At 40.6% G+C, this 21,718-nt stretch overlaps 1 protein-coding gene and 1 pseudogene across 1 annotated transcript; one reads left to right on the plus strand and one right to left on the minus strand.

Moving 5' to 3' along the window:
• Positions 1 to 5,834: 5,834 nt before the first annotated feature.
• Positions 5,835 to 7,126, minus strand: LOC125883215 (uncharacterized; annotated as a pseudogene).
• A 3,133-nt stretch (positions 7,127 to 10,259) lies between these two features.
• LOC125883019 (membrane-spanning 4-domains subfamily A member 4D-like) lies at positions 10,260 to 21,360 on the plus strand. The gene is made up of 7 exons (XM_049567125.1): positions 10,260 to 10,464; positions 12,158 to 12,268; positions 13,477 to 13,533; positions 14,584 to 14,724; positions 14,999 to 15,112; positions 15,846 to 15,947; positions 16,028 to 21,360. Exons 1-7 carry the CDS (start codon positions 10,336 to 10,338, stop codon positions 16,106 to 16,108), a joined length of 735 nt encoding a protein of 244 aa, XP_049423082.1. The 5' UTR covers positions 10,260 to 10,335; the 3' UTR covers positions 16,109 to 21,360.
• Positions 21,361 to 21,718: the final 358 nt, after the last annotated feature.

The following is a 21,718-nucleotide window of genomic DNA, read 5'->3' on the forward strand; positions in this document are numbered from 1 at the left end:
AATTTCCTATACTGACTTACTGACTTATTTAATCATGTCCCTGGACTATTAAATGTCTCTCTTGGTAAGAGCCCTAAATAAAAATACTGTAATTTTGATGCACGAGGAGGAAATAAATAAATAAATAAATAAATAAAAATAAAATGTGCCAAAAGCAATCTGTGAAGAAGGACAGTATCTGGAGAGGAGAAACTGCAACCAACAATGTTAGAACCTTCATGTCTAAAAGAAGAAGAAAAAAAAAACAAAGTCAAAATTCAGGATGGAGGTAACATACAAATGACAGTGAGATTAACTAAAGTGCATGTCCAAAGCCTTTAGAATGCATAACATAAAGACTCCACCATGAGTGATGTTGTCCATAATCCAAGAAGGTAAACACAGAAAACTGCATCCTGTTCAGCTTCCCATTGGACATTGGCAACAGCACACTGATCCACCGATCTTTAAGACTACATTGCTTTTCAGCTCTGTGACAACCCTCCTGGCTGCACATTGGCTGTAGCAGTTCCTACATACAGTGGTGGAAAAAAGTTTTCAGACACCCCATGCATTTGTGAAATATTGCATTAAGAATCACTCTTAGGTCTTCAAGTGCAATTTCTTTTAGTACAGTCACAGCTAAAATACTAAATAAATCCTAAAAAAGCCATTAAAAACTTAAAATTGATTGGTTCCATAAAAATACATAAGAAATTTTGAGTATCGGGTCATTTTGGTACCAGTGATGAAGGTCGTTCTTTTTATTAAAAGACACAATTTTTGTTGCCAAGTTTCATGTCTATATAAAGCCAGCACATTTGAAAGTTCTTCAGACACAAAAATGGCTAAAACAAGGAACCTAACGCAGGAAACACACCTGAAGATAAAGATTCTCAGCCAGGAAGGGTACAGCTGCCGCCAGATAGCCAGGAAGTGCAGATGCAGTCCTTCAGCAGTTGGATACACTCTGCAGAAATACAGACAAACCAACAGCTTGGAAGACAAACCGAGATCTGGGCGTCCAAGGGTTTCTTCAGCAAGAAATGACCGCATCCTGATCCGCATGTGCAGGCAAAACCGCCGAATGACATCACAGGAGCTTCAGCAGCAGTGGTCAAAGCAAACTGGTGTCCAGTGTTCCACCCGCACTGTATGTGGCCGACTTTTAGATCATGGCTTAAGGTCCTGCAAGGCTATCAAGAAGCCCCTGATCAATGAGAGACAGAGGTTAGGCGTCGTTGGGCCCAGGCACACAAGAACTGGACAGCCAGGAAGTGGAAGAAGATTTTGTGGTCAGATGAGTCCAGTTTCCAGCTTTATCTTCCTCCTACTAATGTGAGGGTACACAGAAGGACAGGTGAAGCATTATCTCCAGTATGTACAGTACCTACTGTCAAGCATGGTGGAGGCAGTATCATGGTTTGGGGATGCATGAGTGCTGCTGGTGTTGGTCATCTCATTGTCTGTGATGGCACATTGAACTCTACCAAGTATTGTACCATTCTTGAAACCCACATGCTCCCTTCTGCGCGTGCACTGTTCCGTCAAGGTAAAAACTGGATGTTTCAACAAGATAATGCCCCTTGCCACACATCCAAGGCCAGTAGAACTTGGCTGCAGGAGCACAGTATCCAGGTCTTAGAGTGGCCAGCTCAATCCCGGACATGAGCCCCACTGAAAATCTGTGGTGGATTATCAAAAGGTCTGTTTCAAAGCATAAACCAAAGAATTTAGAAGAATTAAAAGCAGTAATTCAGAAGAATGGGACAAGATTACCCCTCAAAAGTGTGAAAGGCTCGTGGGGAACATGCCAGCCAGGATTAGAGCTCTACTACATGCCAGTGGCAGGACTACTAAATATTAATTTGATGATGTGATGGTTTATTTATTTTTTGTTAAGTTTTGAACACATTCTCTGTTATTTGTTGACTTTGATACCGACAATGTTGAGAACTGACATATTGAAACTGTCAAGAATTTAGTTTTGTTAGTTTTTCTTGTAAACAATAAACAAAAAAATATAATTTGTATTTGTTTGTATCTGTCTAATGCAGCCACATCTTTTGAAACACAAAAAAGATTTTTCCACAAATATTTCATGATAATATTTGAGATTGTGTAAAATTTTAAGGGTGTCCGAAAACTTTTTTCCACCACTGTAAATTATGGGTGTTGTAGTTTGAAGAAGAGAAGACAGCGCAAGTTGCAGCCGCAAGGACAGGGAAAGCACAGGCAGCCACGAGAAGGAATGATTTGCACGTTGCAGTGCAGCCTCTTGTTCTAACTGTTCAAAACTGTTCTATAAACTGATACTGCTGTAACGAATGTACCAGGTGTCTTTTATTTTGTTAGCTTTTATTTTTTATTAAGTTTAAAGGACAAGTGCACTTAAACTGATCACTTCCATGAAATAAAATGAGAAATTGGAAGAGAGGAAAATAATTTAGAAAATTGTTAAAATTAAATTAGGGAACTGATCACAGATGTATTGTTTCTGTGTGTTTTTACATCTATTGTTGTGTTAATCTACAGCTATGCTTTTAATGAAGCTGACATGTCATGACATTCAAGCACTGAAGGTTGCAGCACTCTTTATTGGGACTAATCTCAAAAACAATAGAATGTAATGGCTAGGTGTACTGCATCTGTGTTCAAGTGTGTTATTGTTGAAAACAATAAATATGACTTTATAAACCCACTTTTTGTAATATATATCAATCTTTTGATCATCTGCCACAATAATGTAATAAATTTAAATGAAAATACCTCAAGTTGAGGGCTTTTCTCAGCAATTTTGAGATGAGATTAAAAAAGAGATTAATTAGATCAATTAATTACAGATCATAATTAATTAATCTCTCAATTTTTTTAATCTCTTGACAGCACTAAGATAAATAAAGCTTGCTTATAAATGCTTATAAATTTATATTATAAGCATATTTATATTTATGCTTATAAATAAAAGCAAACCCCTGACCACCACAATGCTACTGCATTACATGCTGTCCTAAATGTAAAATCACAATGCATTGTATTTCTTCTATTACAGCCAGTGCAGATTGGTGGCTTATTATGAAGAAATGGATAAAACTATAACAGTTCCGTCGATGGCGTCCACTCCAGAAGTCTGCGGAGGAAGTTCAGGTGGAATATGGTGTTGGTCTCGAATATGTGGTTACTGTTGTCTCTCTCTGCGGTGCACGTGTCACGTGATGTAAACACGGGTAAGCAAAGCTCGTGCTTTCGCTGGTCTCACGCAAGCGCGCACATGTGAGCGCGGAGCACAGGGAAGCAGTCAGAGCTACAGGCTACAGTGAGGCTAAAAACAGAGTTCAAATGATGTTTTTCGAAATAACTTTTTTATGTCGGGGCTGCAGGACACTTGGATCACTACGGACGAGCATGTTGGAGATATTTTGTGGTTTCAATTTTGTGTTCATGGACATGAGTCTGGGGCGATTAGCCATTAGGTGTGCTAGCCGCTCCCCCCGCCGATCTCCTCAAGTGATGTGAGGACAAATCCATATTGATCCATAAATGCGTAGAGAGCTTGAGACATTTTCATAGGTGGAACCGATCGTGGGTTAGACCTGTCTAGTGCTGTGTTGATTACACAGTTCATGTCTCCTTCCATTATCAGTAGGTGAGAATCTAAATTTGGAATGGAAGTTAGTAGTGAGTTCACAAAATTATAGTCATCCCAGTTGGGAGCATATACAGAAGCTACAATTACAGGCTTTTCATACAGTGTACCAGTGGCAATAACGTAACGACCATTCGGATCTGTCATCGTCTTATCTGGAGTAAAGTGAACATTTTTTCGGATCAGTGTAGCTGTGCCCCTTGTTTTTACATTAAATTGAGAATGAAAACTTTGGTCAATCCATGGTCTGTTTCATTTTTTATGGTCAGACATAAATGCGTTTCCTGGAGAAACATTATATCAGCATTTAGGTTTTTGATGTGTGTCATAGTTTTTGTACGTTTGATCGCTGCATTTAGCCCACCAGTGTTTATGGAAATAATCCTCACAGCCTGTCCACCAGCCACGCCCGCCTTGGTTACACTAGCCGGCGTGTAGTCCTCAAACATCTGGATTGGCGACCCACGGTACTGGAGTTTCCCATGTCTCTTGCAGGCCTCTCAGATGATCAGCTCCTTAGTTTGATAGCAATGAGCAATTATTACTGATCTGGGCCGTGAGCCGGATTGAGGGTTGAGATTTAGCGATGAGCGCTTGGTGCGCATGGTCCAGTTCTGGGGGGGACTGGAGAGTCTGGTCGCCGAGTACTTCTGCCAGAAGTTCAGTGAAGAAGTTCGTGGGTCTGGGTCCTTCAATTAATCTGGGAGGCTGATTATCCTAATGTTGTTCCTAGGGCTGCGGCTTTCCAGATCGACGGCCTTCGCTACTAGCTTGGTGTCGCTATCTGCTAACATTGCACATCTCTCCTCCAGTGCTTGAATTCGCTGGTCTTGCAGCTCGCCATTGGATTCCAATGAGTCCATTTGCTGACTATGCTCTGTCACTGTTGTCTGTATTTGTCAAGTCTCAGTTCCAAAGCAGCGAACGTTGCTTTAAAGTTGGCTGCGATGCTAGCTCTGTGGTCCTCTAGTAGGCTAGCTATGCTAGCCATCTTTTTTGATGTTTTTGTTGCTTTTGACATTTTGCCAGGGTATATATAAGGTTATATATAAGGTTCTAGTTCTAATTATTCCACTCTCAGTCGGTTGGGGTATTAGAGAAAAAATATGTTTTCAAAGGTATCGCTGTGAGAGACCGAGACAACGCTGCTTTTCACATGTTCAGTGGAAGTCCGTCTTTTCTTTGCTTTGTTAACTTCTTTTTAAGAGGAGCTACAGAGTCGAGTGTTGTTCACAGCGAGCTTGCAGCACTATCAACAAGATGATCAATTCCGGAGGGTTTAAAGTCCGTACGGGAAACCTCTGTTACAGAAGGACATGGTATTAAATTTAACGTTGATGGAATCATTTCCTTAAATTTTGCTACAGCACTATCTGATAAACATCTAATATAGAGGGATTCTGTGGAAAAACTATTAGGTTATCAATTTCAATTCCATACGTCAGAACTAGATGGAGGGTATGGTTAAAACAGCGAATGGGTTTATGTACACCCTGACTGAAGCCAATGGAGTCTAATAATGAGATAAACGCAGTAGCAAGGGAGTCATTATCAACATCAACATGAATGTTAAAATCACCTACAATAATAACTTTATCTGATTTAAGAACTAAAGTAGATGAAAACTCTGAGAATTCGGATACAAATTCAGAATACGGGCCAGGAGCACAGTACACTATAACAAATAAAAGTGGCTGTGAGGTTTTCCAGTTCAGATGTAAGAGACTAAGAACAAGGCTTTCAAAGGAATTATAATCTAGTTTAGGTTTAGGGCTGATTAATGGACTAGAGTTAAAAATGGCTGCAACTCGCCCTCCTCGGCCACTGCCTCAAGGAATGTGGGTATTATTATGGGAGAAGTGGATTCATTTAAACTGACATATTCATCTTGACACAGCCAGGTTTCAGTGAGGCTGAGTAAATCAATATGATTATCTGATATTAATTCGTTTACCAACACTGCTTTAGACGATAGAGACCTGATATTTAACAGTCCACATTTAATTTTCCTGATTTGTCTTTCTGTCACAGAAGAGGTTTTCATTTTTATTAGGTTGTTCTGCACAGCTCCTCTTTGTTTGACTTAAGATTTAAATAATTTAGGTTGTCAGGGGACAGACACCATTTGTATAACTGTGGGTGGGTAACTGCACTAGAAGCTCAGAGAAGTGTGTAAGACTGCAACTCTCCTGGTCTCAACTCTGGGTTGTCAGGGTTTTGAATTACTAATAAACTTGGCCAGGTTTCTAGATATGAGAGCAGCTCCATCCAAAGTGGGATGAATGCCGTCTCTCCTAATCAGACCAGGTTTTCCCCAGAAAGTTTGCCAATTATCTATGAAGCCCACATTGTTTGCTGGACACCACCTGGACAGCCAGCAATTGAATGATGACATGCAGCTAAACATCTCATTAGTGGTGACCTCCAGTTGGCGTAACCGGGTGTCATTACCGCCAACGTGAATAACAATCTTACTGAATCTACGTTTAGCCTAAGCCAGCAGTTTTAAATTAGACTCAATGTCGCCCACTCTGGCCCCAGGGATACATTTGACTATGGCCACTGGTGTTGCTAACTTCACGTTTTGTCAAAATAGAGCTGCCAATGACCAGAGTTTTGTCCTCAGCGGGTGTGTCACTAAGTGGAGAAAAACGGTTGGAAACGTGAACAGGCTGGTGGTGAACCGTGGGCTTCAGCTTGGTACTACGCTTCTCCTGGACAGTTTCCCAACCTCCCGGCTGCACGGGGGTTGCCGAGGGACCACTAGCAGAGGGGGCTGGCTAACTACCGCAGCTACCGAGTGATTTTCCATGGTGCAGAACCATGCTTCCAATTCACAAAGCCTCGCCTCCAATGCAGCAAATAAACTACATGTTATGTGACGGACAAGGAAGCCAGGACCCAGTTGCAGAGTTAAGTTCAAAAAACAGTTTATTTACAAAGTAGCAACAAAAAATTAGTTCACAGAAAAATATGAGCAAACAAAGTATCAACCAAAACTCTTTCTGACGAAAAGTAACAACGGAAAAGGCTAAACTGAAAATCACCATAAACATCACCATGAAAATCACCATAAACATGGGAAAAAGAGCAAGAACAAAAGTGCAACAAAAAGAGTGACAAGGCACAAAAACTCACTAAACCTGGAGACCAAACACTGGAGCATAAACACGTGGCGGGAGGCAGGAGATCACTGAGAGCACAAGCGTAATACTAGAGCAAAGAGAATAATCCAGCACTGGAGACAAAGAGAGTGTGGCTTAAGAAGCCGGCTAATTAGGCAGAACGAGCTGCAGGTGTGCCAGGAGCCCAGTGCTCCCGGAGATCGCCCCGCCCCTCGGCACTCACTCTGCAGGGAGAGGGAGAGGATCAGATAGCAGCAAACACAATTGCACAAAAAATCAGGACCACAACACTACATTTGTTACAATTACCACTGTCGCTAAAGGAGGCAGAGGACTAACTAAACATCTAGCACACAGAGCAAGAAAGAGCAGGAGAAGAGACGCTATCACAGAAACACCGAAAACGACACAAACACACTACCGCAGTACGTCAGCAACGCCAGTTTACTGCTGCAGAGCAGACCTCCATGATGTTTCTAAAATTCAATGTGAAAGCAATACTTTATTAATTTCACTGTAATTATTGCTTTGACACACAAGTAGTTAAACTAGATTTGCTCTTCGTAGATACGAACTGCACTCTTGCAGTTCATATCAACGAAGAGCAGCTATTTTATCTACTGTTCTTGAACTTAGCCTGCTTTTAGATTTAGAAGAGTGATGTTTTGACCTCTTGGCTACTACTGGATATTTAAAGCTATCTATGAGGGCTGAGGATGAATGACATAATGGCAGAAGACATGCTCCTTGGCTGCATCTACTTTAGTGGTGTCAGCGGACACGGGGTACGCTATCAGCAACAACATTAGCACAGCAGTGTTTACAGAAGGACGACTGAAGCTAAGAGTAGCTATATTCTTTGAAGTGTGGACATAGGTTAGCACTTAGCTATTTGTAAACATCAAGTATGGACAAGGGCTAGCATTTAGCTAGCTTTTGGTAAACATCAAATCTTTAGCTCAAGGCTGGCACCTAAGAAAGCTGTTTTTTTCCATCTGACATAAGCCTCAGAAGCTGACAGTATTCAAAAAAGTGGGGCAGAGATAGAAAACATTAACAACAAAAAGACCATGATTGTCATAATTTAGACATTTTGAAGCATGTTTTTTTTAAATGCCCTCTCAACGTGTAGCTAATGTAGCATGTGCAATAACAGTGTCAATGATAGCCAGAGAAATAAATATTTTCAACAAATACACTGTACCTGAAAGATGGTAGAAACAGCATGTGTGGACTGGTGGTTGGTACTGGTCATTTGTTGACTTATTAGCTAACATTAACTTGTGGTGCACACTGTTATCACTGCAACAGAACTGAAGAGAGAACAGGGGAGAGGGCATTAGCCTCTTTTTTCACTTGAAATTTCAGACAAAATGATTTGATTAATAAACAACAATTTACTTCAATTTTATATGGAAAAGCAGTTATCATTACATTAGAAGAGCTGGCGTGGTTAAGAGTGTTGAGGGTGGTCTGAATGCCATAGACTTCTCTGTTATCAGTGCTGTTCTAAAATTGAAACGGCTGCAGTCGTTTGTTCTACACAAAGACTCTTTTTGGTTTAGCACCCCGAATGCAATTTTTTAAATGATGTGAGGATTTAATTTTTTTTATTGCATTTTGATTATGATTCATACAAACTGCCTGTGAAATTCACAGGACAAATCAGGACAAATCAGATTTGGTCAGTCATGTCAGGTCATCTGTACATATATATATACCCCCCTCTAGGGTTCATCTGACCCCCACAAAGTAATCACTGTTATTACTAATTACTAATATACAGTGCAGATGACCTGACATGACTTTACTAGCGTGGGCTATTATTTGCTTAAATCACTGAACTCAACAAGCCTTTAATTCCTTTTCCAAAAAACTGTTGCTCAGCAAGTATGGGAAATATTATCAAATTGTTTATTTGAACCAGTATAAATATTATTTGTATGAAAATTAGGCTTTGAATAATATATCTGTTATGAATCATTTGATTTAGCTTGGACAGACAGGGCATCAGCGAGAGAGACTCACAAGACTCGTTTTATGGCATCTGGCTTTCCGGCACAACAACTCTTTATCCTGTTAATATATGTTAATATTTGCAACTTGGATTAATTTTTATGAAAAACCCTTGAAAAAAACCTTGATCTGAAGTGCCTTATGGACTAATAGTGCATGAATAACTTACCGGGTTATCAAAATCTATGACCTCTTCAGAGGTAGGAGTCACCAATTATTTTTCTGCTCTGTTGTTTACCATGCCAGTAAATAGGAATAAATTATGGTCTTCTTTGGTGCTCAGGTTTCAGTAAAATGAATTGAACGATTGAATTGTAACCTGGGAAAACAACTCCCAACAGGGAGTTGTTTTCCCAGTATTCACCGGCTCATTATACATTATCCCGCCTACTACATGGCTAATTATCAGTTAAATAAATAATTTGAGACAGAATGTTGATTAATTATACGATTTTATTGATTTATAAATTAAATTGGGAGGAGAGAAAAAAAAACTGCCAACAACGGCTGAATCTGCGCTACAATCTACAATAGCTACAGGGAATCAAGAGAAAATGAAAAGCAGCGTCCCTAGCATCGCTGGGCTACATAGCAACGGTCATTACACAGTAATATCAGACCTCTGAATGCCGCGACTGACCAATCAGAATACAGCATTTAATAGAGCTGTGTAATAAGTAAGGGATAATGTATAATGAGCCGGTGAATACTGGGAAAATAACTCCTGACAGGGCTGCACATCGCGGTTCTATTCTCCTGAAGGGAGTTGTTTTCCCAGTATTCACCGGCTCATTATACATTATCCCGCTTATTACACGGCTAATTATCAGTTAAATAAATAATGTTGTCTACCTCCGCAAAGTGCATTAAAACTGACCGGATTCGACAACTTTTGGTGAAAGTTTTGTACTCACCCAGGCTTAGTGGACTGAACCGAGGCATAAAACTCGCGTAAAATGTCATGAAGCATGACTGCCGAGTGTGTATTCAAATCCATGTTCTTTTGTTTTTGGCAGAGAAAGTCCGCTGAATGCTGCGACTGACCAATCAGAATACAGCATTTAATAGAGCCGTGTAATAAACATATATGGAATGCCTTATAGTTTGTATTTAAATTGTGTACAATATAATAATAATAATGTTACAGGCAACCCACAAAGGCATGGAAAGTCTCAGTGACATTACAACCTGTTCACCAACTAGCAATAAAAAAAGCTCTCTTTAGAAACCACATCATCGCACAAGCTGTGTGTGCAATTCAGCAGAATATAGGTGCATGACAGTCACATGCAAAACCAACAAACATTCATAAGCCTACACACACACACACACTCTCTCTCTCTCTCTCTCTCTCTCTCTTGCTCTCTCATACACACACATACACGCAAATTTCCATGGTTTAGTTAATAAGCAACAGTCTAATCAAAGCATACTGACGATCATTCAGTGCGTCAGAGCAAGACACACTCAGTATTTATGGTTCACTGATGAATAATTAACTTCTGAGCTTCCCTCTGACTGATCAAGAATCTACAGTTCAGAGCAGCAGAGGATCATTTTATCTTAAACATGGCTTCAGCTGCAGCAGGAAGTGTGGTGGTGGTCACTCATGTGCACCCATTACCCCAGGGTCTTGGACACCAACATTATGTGGATACTCCGGGGAGGTTCAGCAAGGGCCGGCCACTGGCGCTTGGGGTAAGAGCCACGATCAGTTTCTGGAGGTAGACAGTTCAGCTTACATAGATACATATTTTCTGCAGTTTACAATAAGGTGGAGAAACATTGTTTGCTTGTTAGCTAATAGCAATGGCAGGGATTGTGTGGATTATGTGTCCATCTCACACACATTTAGTCAAGTCAAGTCAAGTCAGGATTTATTTCTAAGGCACATTTAAAATGACGGCAGTCAACCAAAGTGCTGCACATGCACAACATCAATAATAAAAATAGAATAGATGTAGAAAACAACGATAAGAAAACAGAGCAAACAGTGCAAATATTAAAATAGCAATTAAAAAAAAAAAAAATTTGAGATCATCATGCTCAGGCTGAATGATACGCCAGGTGGAAGAGAAAGGTTTTTAGGGAGGATTTAAAAGTCTCTAGGGACTGGGAAGATCAAATGTGAAGGGGGAGGCTGTTCCAAAGCCTGGGGGCAGCCGCTGCGAAGGCTCTGTCACCTCAAGACTTTAGTCTGGTTTTTGGCACCACCAACAGTAGTCGGTCCGAAAACCTTAAGGTTCTGGTTGGGGTGTGGCGCAAAAGGAGCTCAGAGAGGTACAGAGGGGCCAGACCGTTGAGGGCTTTAAAAACAATTAAAAGAAGTTTAAAATCAATACAAAAACGGACCGGGAGCCAGTGGAGGGAGGCTTAAACTGGCTTGATGTGGTCGTGCTTTTTCTTGCCTGGGAGGAGGCGAGCAGCAGCGTTTTGGACGAGCTGTAGACGGTTGAGGGAGGACTGATCCAGGCCAACATAAAGGGAGTTACAATAGTCTAATCTGGTGGTTATGAAGGCATGGATCACCCTTTCAAAGTCTGCAGCTGAGAAATAGGGCTTGGTCTTGGCTAAAAGACGTAGTTGGAAAAAGGTAGTTTTGACAAAAGCACTAATCTGTTTGTCAAATTGGCAATCAAAAACCACCCCGAGATTCTTTACAGAGGAGCGAATGTTGGGGTTCAGGGGGCACAGGAAATCGGCGGAGCTGCGTGGGGACATGTGGCCTCCAAATTATCATTATGTTTCTTCTATTAGTGATCTTTCATTTTAATCTTTATTATTAAACTCTTTCTAAAGTCAGAGCAATCAGCTTTGATTGCTCTAAAATGAATCATTGATTAACTTCCTGATGATGGTCATTGAGATATCATATCTAAAGGTGCAATGGTCAAAAATAAAATACCACGTGGAAGCATGCCATATTTAAAAAAAAAAAAAGTTCCCATCATCGTAGTGATAAACAACCATCTGGTACAAAACTTTAAAGATCAATTGAAAAATTAAACCCTGCTCTTTCTATATTAGAACTAAGTAGAAATAATTAAGTCCACTCCATTTCTTTTTTCAAACCAGCAAAAGTCATTTTTCAGTTTGGTTTTAAACAATTTCTTTGTGTCTACAGTAATAAGAATCTGGCAGCCAGAGGACATGTACCAAATTGCAGAATTTTATTAAAATATTGAATATTGATTGGAAAAGTTTTCATCATGGTGATGGTCTTATTTTATTATATGTTGTATGATCATCAACACAAACTAAGAATCAGAAAACATTTGTACTGCTAAAATTCACCTATGGTTTGCCTTCATCTTTCTTTGTCTGACACAAAGGGTTTTTTTTTTTTTTTTTACCATCTGTGTAACTTCTCAATCTGTATTTGTCATTCCAGACTGTTCAGATCATGATCGGCCTGATGGTGCTGCTGTTTGGGGTTGCTATGGCAGTTAATGCAGATACAATTGGAGTCTTCAGTGGGATTTTTGTCTGGGGAGCTTTGTTTGTGAGTCAGCCTTACAGTGATGTCATGCTTTCGGGATTTCATCTGCTGGTTTAAATTGTTCTAAATATATGGAAATTAGGACAAAGTTGCAACAACAATGACAAAAGCATCACAAAGAAAATTTAAAAATACAGCTAAACACACACACCAATCATGAGCAGGAAGGGGTTTCTTCTCTTACCCAAAGACACATTGAAAGAAGAATCAAAACTACCAACCCTGTTATTAGTGGCTGACCTGCTCAGCCTCCTTAGCCAACACATGCTCACTCCAACCTCATCACATATCAACATTTGGTCACAATTTGCAGTCAGTCTCTTTCAAAATAAATGCACTACATTGGTACAACACCACTAATTGACTTTTTCTTTCCATCAAAAACGAACGCACATGATTACATTTGGCCAACACACACACACGTGGTTGGGTTTAGGCAACAAAAGCACATGGTTGGGATTAAGAAAAAAGAAGAGGTTTTGGCTTAGGGTTAGGGTTAGGGTTTGGGGTTTAGGAACACCGGCCTCCCCAGTGAAAGTTAGTGGTTGTTAGACCCATCCACCACCTCTCCTGTCCATCGTGCTGGGACTTCCGCCACCCTAACTTATGTTATTGTCAGGTCATGTTTCCCCCTGACACCGCCCAGCGCCCTTAAACAATAGGAAAACGTCCAAACTTATCCTTTAAAGCTGCAGGGTAGGTTAGATAAGACAGAAAACAATTGATCCAGAGGAAGTCATCAGTTATGTTGATGTATCTGTACTAATGGACAGGGTGGGCCTGAAAAAAACATGCCACTTGTTAAACTGTTAATCAGGTAGATAGATATGTCTGAAAATAAATTATTCAAATGAAAAAAACAACTTGAGGGAAAAATGTATTTTCCATAAATTATAATTGTAGTTTCCCTGTTGACTTGTTATCTATTAACTTGTCAGTTATGAGGGGGTTAATTACCGAAACTGCAACCAGTCACAAGAGAGTAATAAAAACACGTTGATGTCACTGCTGGGAAACGGTTATCATGTCAGTCTTTATATCCTGATTCTAATCTGAACCATACATGGGTTTTATATTGACAAGCTGGATATGCCAAGATTACACAAGTGATCATGTATTTAGTTCACATCTTGTTGTCCTGCTGTTGTGGACAAAATGTCTTCACCAGACAGTATGTAATACATGTATACTTATATCCTTCTCTGTTACAGTACATTGCAGCTGGATCTCTGACAGTGGCTGCTGGGAATTCTATGAACCGTTGCCTGGTTTGTATCTTACACTTGCCCTTGAACAATCTTTTCGTGTTTGTCTGACCGTGTGGTCAGGACAAAGACAAAGGAAAAGAAGCGGGAACTTTGAGATGCCTGTTTGGGTGTAGCTCTGTTGAAATCCTATTTGTTAATGAGTCTGTGTGAATGTGATTTGTGTTGCAAACAGTCTGGATTAGTGCAAAGATTGTTTAGTTGTGTGCAAGAATCTGTTTGTGAACAGTATTACCAAACTAAACACTTAGCTTTGGCGAAGCCAACTAATGAATGACCTAACTGCAAACAATCACAACAATAACTCAATGACAGCATTAAATCACATACAACAAGTTAAACAGTCTTGCTTAGCCTGTAAAGCTGTGATGAAGCTATGCCCAGTTATTACTTTACCGATCCTTGATTGGATGGGAAAAAGAGTCACTTGGTGGTGTACTGCTTTGTTAGCTGGCAGAAGAAGGCTGGGAAGAGCTGTGGTTCCAGCTGCAGTTTTTGTTGTGTCCTTGTTCCAAAGGTTCTGATCCGAGGAAGCCAGTCACTCGGGGTCCTTGCAGAGTTAGATGCTGGGTGCTAACTCACTTAGTTCCTTGTTGCTGGAAAGCTAGTTGCAAACCTTGTGCTTGCAAGTCTAAATTCTCTGGTTCAGGTTTGCCTCAGCAAATTTATTCACACACTAGCAAGGCAAACCAAAACACACAAATTCTAACTAACTATATACAAGCTTGGTGTGTGTGTGTGTGTGTGTGTGTGTGTGTGTGTGTGTGTGTTGATGAAGCTGATGTAGCAGTAAAAAGGGGGAATGAGTTGGAACAAGAGGAACCGACAAAAGGGAAAGAGTCAAGGGTAGATTGTAATTAGATTAAGCAAAATTAAGTTGGAAAAAGAAAAGAAAGAGGAAAAATTAATTAATAAAAATAAAGAAATAAAATAAAATTTTACCATTAGTTAAATAAAATCTTCCATGCAAATGTACAACAAATGTCAACATTGTTGAGTTGTGCGGCAGGTCACTGCATGGTCACATGTCCTGACATCTCGTCTCTCTTGAAGGTGAGGGGTGCTCTGGCTGTCAGTGTTATAGCAGCAGTTGCTTCCACTACTGCAACCATCCTCTACGGTCTGGATGCTGCAGGATTGATGAACTCATGCTACATCACTGGTTCCTGGCAGTCCATCTGCAACCTGTATTTGGTATTCAGTCTGATACTTTTTCCCAACATTTGGAGGCTAACCAAAACTATACAACATAGATATCATCATGTATCATAGTCATGTATCAGCTATGAGTTACTGTCAGATTAATGATCAGTTGACCTTTGGCTGAACACTTCCACAGAATATTGTTTGTCCACTTATAGCTTAACTAGGCAAGTTAATCGCTGATAAAGCTGCCCAATCTGCCACAATTGTCACTTTCACCATGCTCATTTTACTAACTAGATTTTCTTATGCTTGTTTTTGCCAGAGTCGGATGCAGGGGTTTTCAGGGGTCCTGGCTATTTTCCATTTTCTAGAGCTCATTGTTTCAATCACTGTCGCAGCATTTGCCTGCAACGCTACTTGCAACTGCTGCACAGAGGTGAGTCAGCCACATACTGATGAGGAATTCAGTGTGTCACTTAAATCACTGAACTTCAAGGAGGAGGAATCTTTGAAGAGGCTTGAACGAGGATGTTTGGCCTGCTCTGAGTTTTTTATTTTATTTTTTTCTTTGCCTATCTATTGAAAAAAAAATGAATCAGATCTAATAAAAAGACTATCAGGAGAGGGAGAGGAGGAGACACCAGTAATCACACAATTTAATCATTAATTTTTATTCAGTGACATGAGGCTGAAAAACTTTGTGTGTCGGATACAAAAAATAGTTTGATGTGAGATCTATTCACATAATTTCTACTTTCCCTAAAACATTTTGCCCACTAAATTGTTTCTACAAAGTATGACAGTCTGATTAAAACTTGAATTACAAAATAATGAATTTACAAACATATCAAAAAATGCAGTCACATAAAACACAGATATTGCTTGTGTGGATTCAATATCTGATCAGTGAAGTCTAGTGTAGTATGAATACAGAACAGTTTTAAAGGAGTGTGAAGATGCTTGGCAAACACAATTTCACTTAAAAGTCTAGTCCCAATTAAATGCCCAGTCCCTTTTACTAGCTGGGTGTGGCTACACGTTTTGACAAATAAAAGGCCTGTCTCAGTTAGACACCTGGTCTGCCAAGCAATTCATTTCCATAGAAGTTCCTTGGATGTTTGGCTATCTACTGGAGCTGAGATGTACCCTGTGTGTTGTTTATCCTGTAGCGGCCATCAATCGTCTCCATACCCGAGAATGGTACAGTGACTACACATGCTGCGTCCACTTTCCAAGCACCATCTGTCTCAGTGGCTAATGTCCCCTCACAGGTCAGCTGCCTGGTTTGTTGGAAATCTGTAAAGTTATGTGAATCATGTGTCTCCACCGCTTATGCTGTGTTGTTTTGCAGACAGTGACAGGCTATAAAAACCCAGAGGAACCAAGACCTACCGTTCTGAGTGACCCTCCACCTTACAATGCTGAGTGTTGAGTGTTTACAATGCTCAATATTGAGTCCACACTGACTATCCTGCTCTGAATACCTGACATCATGACTACCCATCCCCTGAAATCTCATGCTTTTTCTGGCTTCACTCACTGCATTTGCTACATGCACACCAATAGGTGACATATTAACATGCTGTTAAATGGAACCTGAAAGAATTTAAAAATCTAAATTAAATCAGTCAGTCATTAACTGAATTTTGTATATATTAGAAATGTTTGATTTGCCAACATGAAGCTACTTCAAATAAATGCTAAACTTAAAGAAATTATAAAACTGTTTCTTACTGACACCCAAAATATTTCTGTCACACACCAGAAGACTCAAACGCAGAATCACAGGTCACAGACAGGAGTAAGGCAAAACAGTCACTTTATTTAAAGTTCCAGGCAGAGCAGAGTACAAACCTTTCCAGAGGTTGAACCAAAAAATACAAATAACCAGGCAAAGGCACAGAGACATCCGACAGAGGGAAAAGATGAAAAACAGGCACAGGTCAAAAAGGATCCAAAAAGGCAACGATGCAAAAGCAGGCTGGAGCACAAACTACGATCTGGCAAACAACAAAGGCCAACTGACTGGTATAAATGCTGACAGGTAAATGAGCTAACAAGCCACAGGTGTGGCAGAATGAGCAGGCTGAGGAGTGTCAGTGGGCGTGGTTGGTGTAGTGGTGGGAAAAAGCTGGCAGATCCTCACTGGAGACTGAGCAGAGGGGTGTGAGCAGGAGAAGCTGCAGGAGGGCAAGGATTAAGGGGAGCAGGAAGCCTCAGCAGTGTCCATGACAATTTATTTCTTTTTTCATTAAGGAAAGAGAGAATAGCACAGTAGAGTTGATTTATTTATGAGGACCAAGATGAACTGCTGATACCCTTCACAAAAGAGATATTATCAAAGTCAGACAATTTAGGGTTTTATTTGTCAGTTTGTGCAGTACCACGCTTTACTTTAAAATGGTACTATGGTGATATAGAATTGTACTGCCACAATGTCAGCAAAGGCAGAGATACCCTGACACTGGGTTTTTAGTTTTGGCAAGCTCTAGAGGCACTGGAGCACATACTTTGTTTGACCCTCCCAGCCTGGTAAATGCATGCATTTTTCAAACAGATATAAGAAAAAAAAACTAATTATGTCATCAGGGTTTTCTCCAGAGGCTATGGAAAGCTCCCTCGAAAGCAGCAGAAGACAAAATACACTCGTTTTCACTGGCTGAGCTTTAACTTATGTAAAGATGGAGTTGCTACACATTGTTAGATTGGTTGTTTTCATTTTACTGAAACCATGAGGACTGGAGAAGACCCTAAGCCATTCAGACTTAGGCCTACCGACATGACGAAAAATCAAGTGGTAACTCCCTTCTTCTGAATCTGTCATGAAGTCAGAATATGTGTCTGTTCATTGATTACCTGACATGTTATTTCTGTTCCTTTGGTCTGTAAAGGTCCACCAATCATGAATATTGTTTTAAGAGCATAATGTGGTGTTGTGTCAATATGCTGAGTGCTGTTATCCTCAGGTGCATAAAAAAAGTGTCATAACATAATTTATGTTATTCGAAGCCTAATTTTTATACAAGTGATGTTCATACTGTTTTATATGAAGGGCATTATGACACAATCAAGTTTCCTGATAAAGAATGCAATTATGAGTAGATTTTTAAAAGGGATCTGAGCAGATTCACAACATTTTTGGTGAAATGACCCTTCACTACTGTAAAAGGCAGATCAAGATGGTGCCATGGATGGCTTCCTTTGTGTGTTGATGCACATTGTAAATTCAGTTTTCTGCTGAGGTAGCCAGAGCTCTTTCACCAAAGATTAGCAAATGAACATCAAGAAAAAAACTCCAATGGATTTATTTCCCACTTCTCCTGCATCATCTGTTAAATCATTGGACATTCTTGTCAAAGGTGCCCTTGCCTCAGTGGCGGCTGCTGGTCTTGCAAACAGGGGAAGCTCCCTTTAAGTTTACATTGTAATAGTTGTCATATTGTGGCGAGGTAGTAACTTATAAAAGGAGCATTTAATTGAAGCTGTTTTTCAACCACACTCATGCCACAGAACCACAGCAAAACACACCTCAAAGATTTTCAGATGGGTGAAAAGACCTGTTACTTTTCCCCACCCTTTGCACCAAATCAATCTGAGGTGTTGATCTGCCCTGCTGTTTAACTCTAAGTTTCTCCTCGTAAGGAAGACTATGAAACGGCTTCACCAAAATCCGGTTGACAATATTCAAATTGTCTGCTATTATGTGCAGCTTGCTAGCTTGCTCACTAGCTGGGGCTGCAGCGTGAGGCTAGTGTGACCGCCTGTGAGCGCTTTGGAACGGTGGAGGGGCCGACAGCAGCACCCGCTGCTCGTTGGGGACAGTAACTGCAGAGCGACAGAAGTCAGAGTCTCCAAACACGAGTACAGTCTCCAGTAACACCAGAAAAAGATGCTAGATTTGTCACTTGTCGTTTTTAACAAAGAAAAAGTCACTAAGAGGATTGGAAAAGTCTCCAGATCAACTCGGAACAACGGAATGAAACTTGAAAATGTTCCGGTGGTGGTTTATATTTCTAGATCGCTGATTCGCTCATTTCACTGTCAATCAAAAAGGGATTCAGCCTCAGACAGATCATCCAATCATCATGCAGAAGCCCAGCGTCCAGGCCAGCCCACTGCCCCATAGACCCCCAGAGACGCTGAGCGTCCGATGGGCGGGACAAAACCGAGCATTTATCCAATGACTGTCTAGTTTCGCTGCAGTGGAACAACCCACTCTATGCTTCCCCATTGAAGTCTTTGGACGCTGAGCTTCCACTGTTTAATGCACTGTGACACTACGGGAATGAATGAGAAGAAAGTCGCGTCAGTGACCTGTGATAAGTAGCTGATTCTGAACAAAAGTTGAACGCGTTCTAGCACATATTTAGTCAATGAAATGTAAACACAACAGTACATATTTGACCACTTATTTCTTGACATTTTAGGGGAAGCTGAGCTTCCCTTGCAGTCTTAGAACAATCGCCACTGCCTTGCCTTTGTTTGTGCAGTAAGGACAGGAACACAGAGTTCCACACCATTATCTGTGGTGGTTTGGGAAAGGCAGAGACAGGCTGAAAACAAACATGACAAACTCTCATCATAGATTTAACTATTTCTTGCAACAAATGGAAAGACAGTTATGTTTGGGGCTGAGGGCTGCACTCTTGAGGTGCTCCCTGGATTAGACAAGCAGCATGCTATGCCAAAACAGGGAGTGCAATGCCAAAAACAACCCAGGTATATAAGAGTGAGCCCAAGCAAGACATTAAATACCATTTAACCTTAGATTCATGTTAGGATTCTAAATTAGAATGGTGGGGGCTGGGGTGGCGGAGGTAAAGCTTTCCCAGCAGCAGCAGCAGTAGCAGTGGTGTGTGGCAGCATTGGTGTAGCAGGGATCAGTGAGTAGGAAGCCATATCAAAATGAACCACCTTGTATGGAAATGGGCTGTGATTGGTGTGTGACTGATAAGAAACAATGATCCAGTCAGCTGTCTGTCAGCTGATTATAGCTGGAGTGTATGACTTCCGTGTCCTGCATGTACTAACGCAAAGCTTCGTTTAATTGGATTATATTCACAGAAAATGTAAGACATGTAACCTGTGTTTCTTATAAATTAAAAAATCTGACTAAATTGTGGAGGAAATTACGTTATTCTTTAGTGCCACCCCGACCCCCGCAGTGGATGAGGATAAGAGGCCCAAAATTTTGCCACCGGCTCATATTTCTTATTTACTTGCCTGACTGTGATTAATGTGGTGTGTGTTGTCTTCACTGCAATGTATGAACTGCAGCTATCCAACTAGCTAAACTCTTTATAAAATGATGTTCTGAGACATTTTAAACTTTAGCTGAGGTTTAGTGATGGTCTATCATCATCCTACAGACAGAGTGAAAACTGCAATAAGAACAGAATACAAACGAAATCACCATTCTGTTGCTAACGTGCTAACATTTCTCCATGTAAATACGTGTAAATAAACAATCTTATCAACTACAATGAAATGTCTTTTAAATCTAAATATCTTCTCAACATTACCTTATAAGCATAGCTATGAATTAAGCTACTCACGACATTGCCTCTGTGGTGTTTACATCGTGGATAGAAGGGGAGATGAACGGGTTTCAAAATGAACACAAACTAATGTTGGGATTCACAGGACCACAGAGATCATTTGGTAAAATCTAAACAGGACATTTGAAGGCTTTTTCCTCTGCATGCAAGTTTGTCTTCAAACAAAGAGAGCTATGTGACACCCATCTCCACAGGAGGTCTCACCTCACACCTCAGTGAGACTCAAGTCCCAAAACTTGATTGGACAGGACCTTAACAGTGACATGTGACTCTGATGTCACAGGCATCTGTACAAGGTCTGCTCCCTTCAGACAACTCTTCTCTTGATCCAACTGCGGAGCAGCACACACTTTTTTCCGGCTGGGCCTGGACCGGCCCAGATGCTCAGATCCTTGCTCCTTGCCCTGAACCATCAAAGATGGGGCAATTGATCACAGACTCTCTAACCTGAACCAGAACGTTAGAGGTACAAGCACAAGGTTTGCAACTAGCTTTCCAGCAACAAGGAACTAAGTGAGTTAGCACCCAGCATCTAACTCTGCAAGGACCCCGAGCGACTGGCTTCCTCAGATCAGAACCTTTGGAACAAGGACACAACAAAGACTGCAGCTGGAACCACAGCTCCCCCAGCCTTCTTTTGTCGACTAACAAAGCAGTACACCACCAAGTGACTCTTTTTCCCATCCAATCAAGGATCGGTAAAGTAACAACTGGGCATAGCTTCATCACAACTTTACAGGCTAAGCAAGACTGTTTAACTTGTTGTATGTGATTTAATGCTGTCATTGAGTTATTGTTGTGATTGTTTGCAGTTAGGTCATTGGTTAGTTGGCTTCGCCAAAGCTACGTGTTTAGTTTGCTAATACTGTTCACAAACAGATTTTTGCACACAACTAAACAATCTCTGCATTAATCCAGACCGTTTGCAAAACAAAGCACACTGACATGGACTCATTAACAAATACGCTTTCAACAGAGCTACACCCAAACAGGCACCTCAAAGTTCCCGCTTCTATTCCTTTGTCTTTGTCCTGACCACACGGTCAGACAAATACCTCCCCCGACCTGAAGCCAGCTTTGATTCGGCCATCTTGTAGTTCTCTGTTTTCAGCCATTTTGTTTTGTAGACCACATGGCTCTTTGATCACCACACCCACCTTTGTCTTTCTCTTCTTTCTCTCTCTCTCTCTCTCTCTCTCTCTTTCTCTCTCTCTCTCTCACACACACACACACACACACACACACACATACACACCAAGCTTGTATATAGTTAGTTAGAATTTGTGTGTTTTGGTTTGCTTTGCTAGTTTGTGAATAAATATAATTCTTTGGAATCATACCTGCTGTCAGTTTAATGTTGCACAAGAGTGAATGAATAGTCAACCTCTGCTGCGTCAAGAACTGTGAGATCCTTCAGGCATTACTGTTAATTTTGGTTGTTGTCATTAATTTAATTATTAATCAATACTCCAAATTAATAGTTT

The sequence above is a fragment of the Epinephelus fuscoguttatus genome, linkage group LG22, assembly GCF_011397635.1.
Source record: "Epinephelus fuscoguttatus linkage group LG22, E.fuscoguttatus.final_Chr_v1".
In the NCBI taxonomy this organism is placed as follows: domain Eukaryota; kingdom Metazoa; phylum Chordata; class Actinopteri; order Perciformes; family Serranidae; genus Epinephelus; species Epinephelus fuscoguttatus.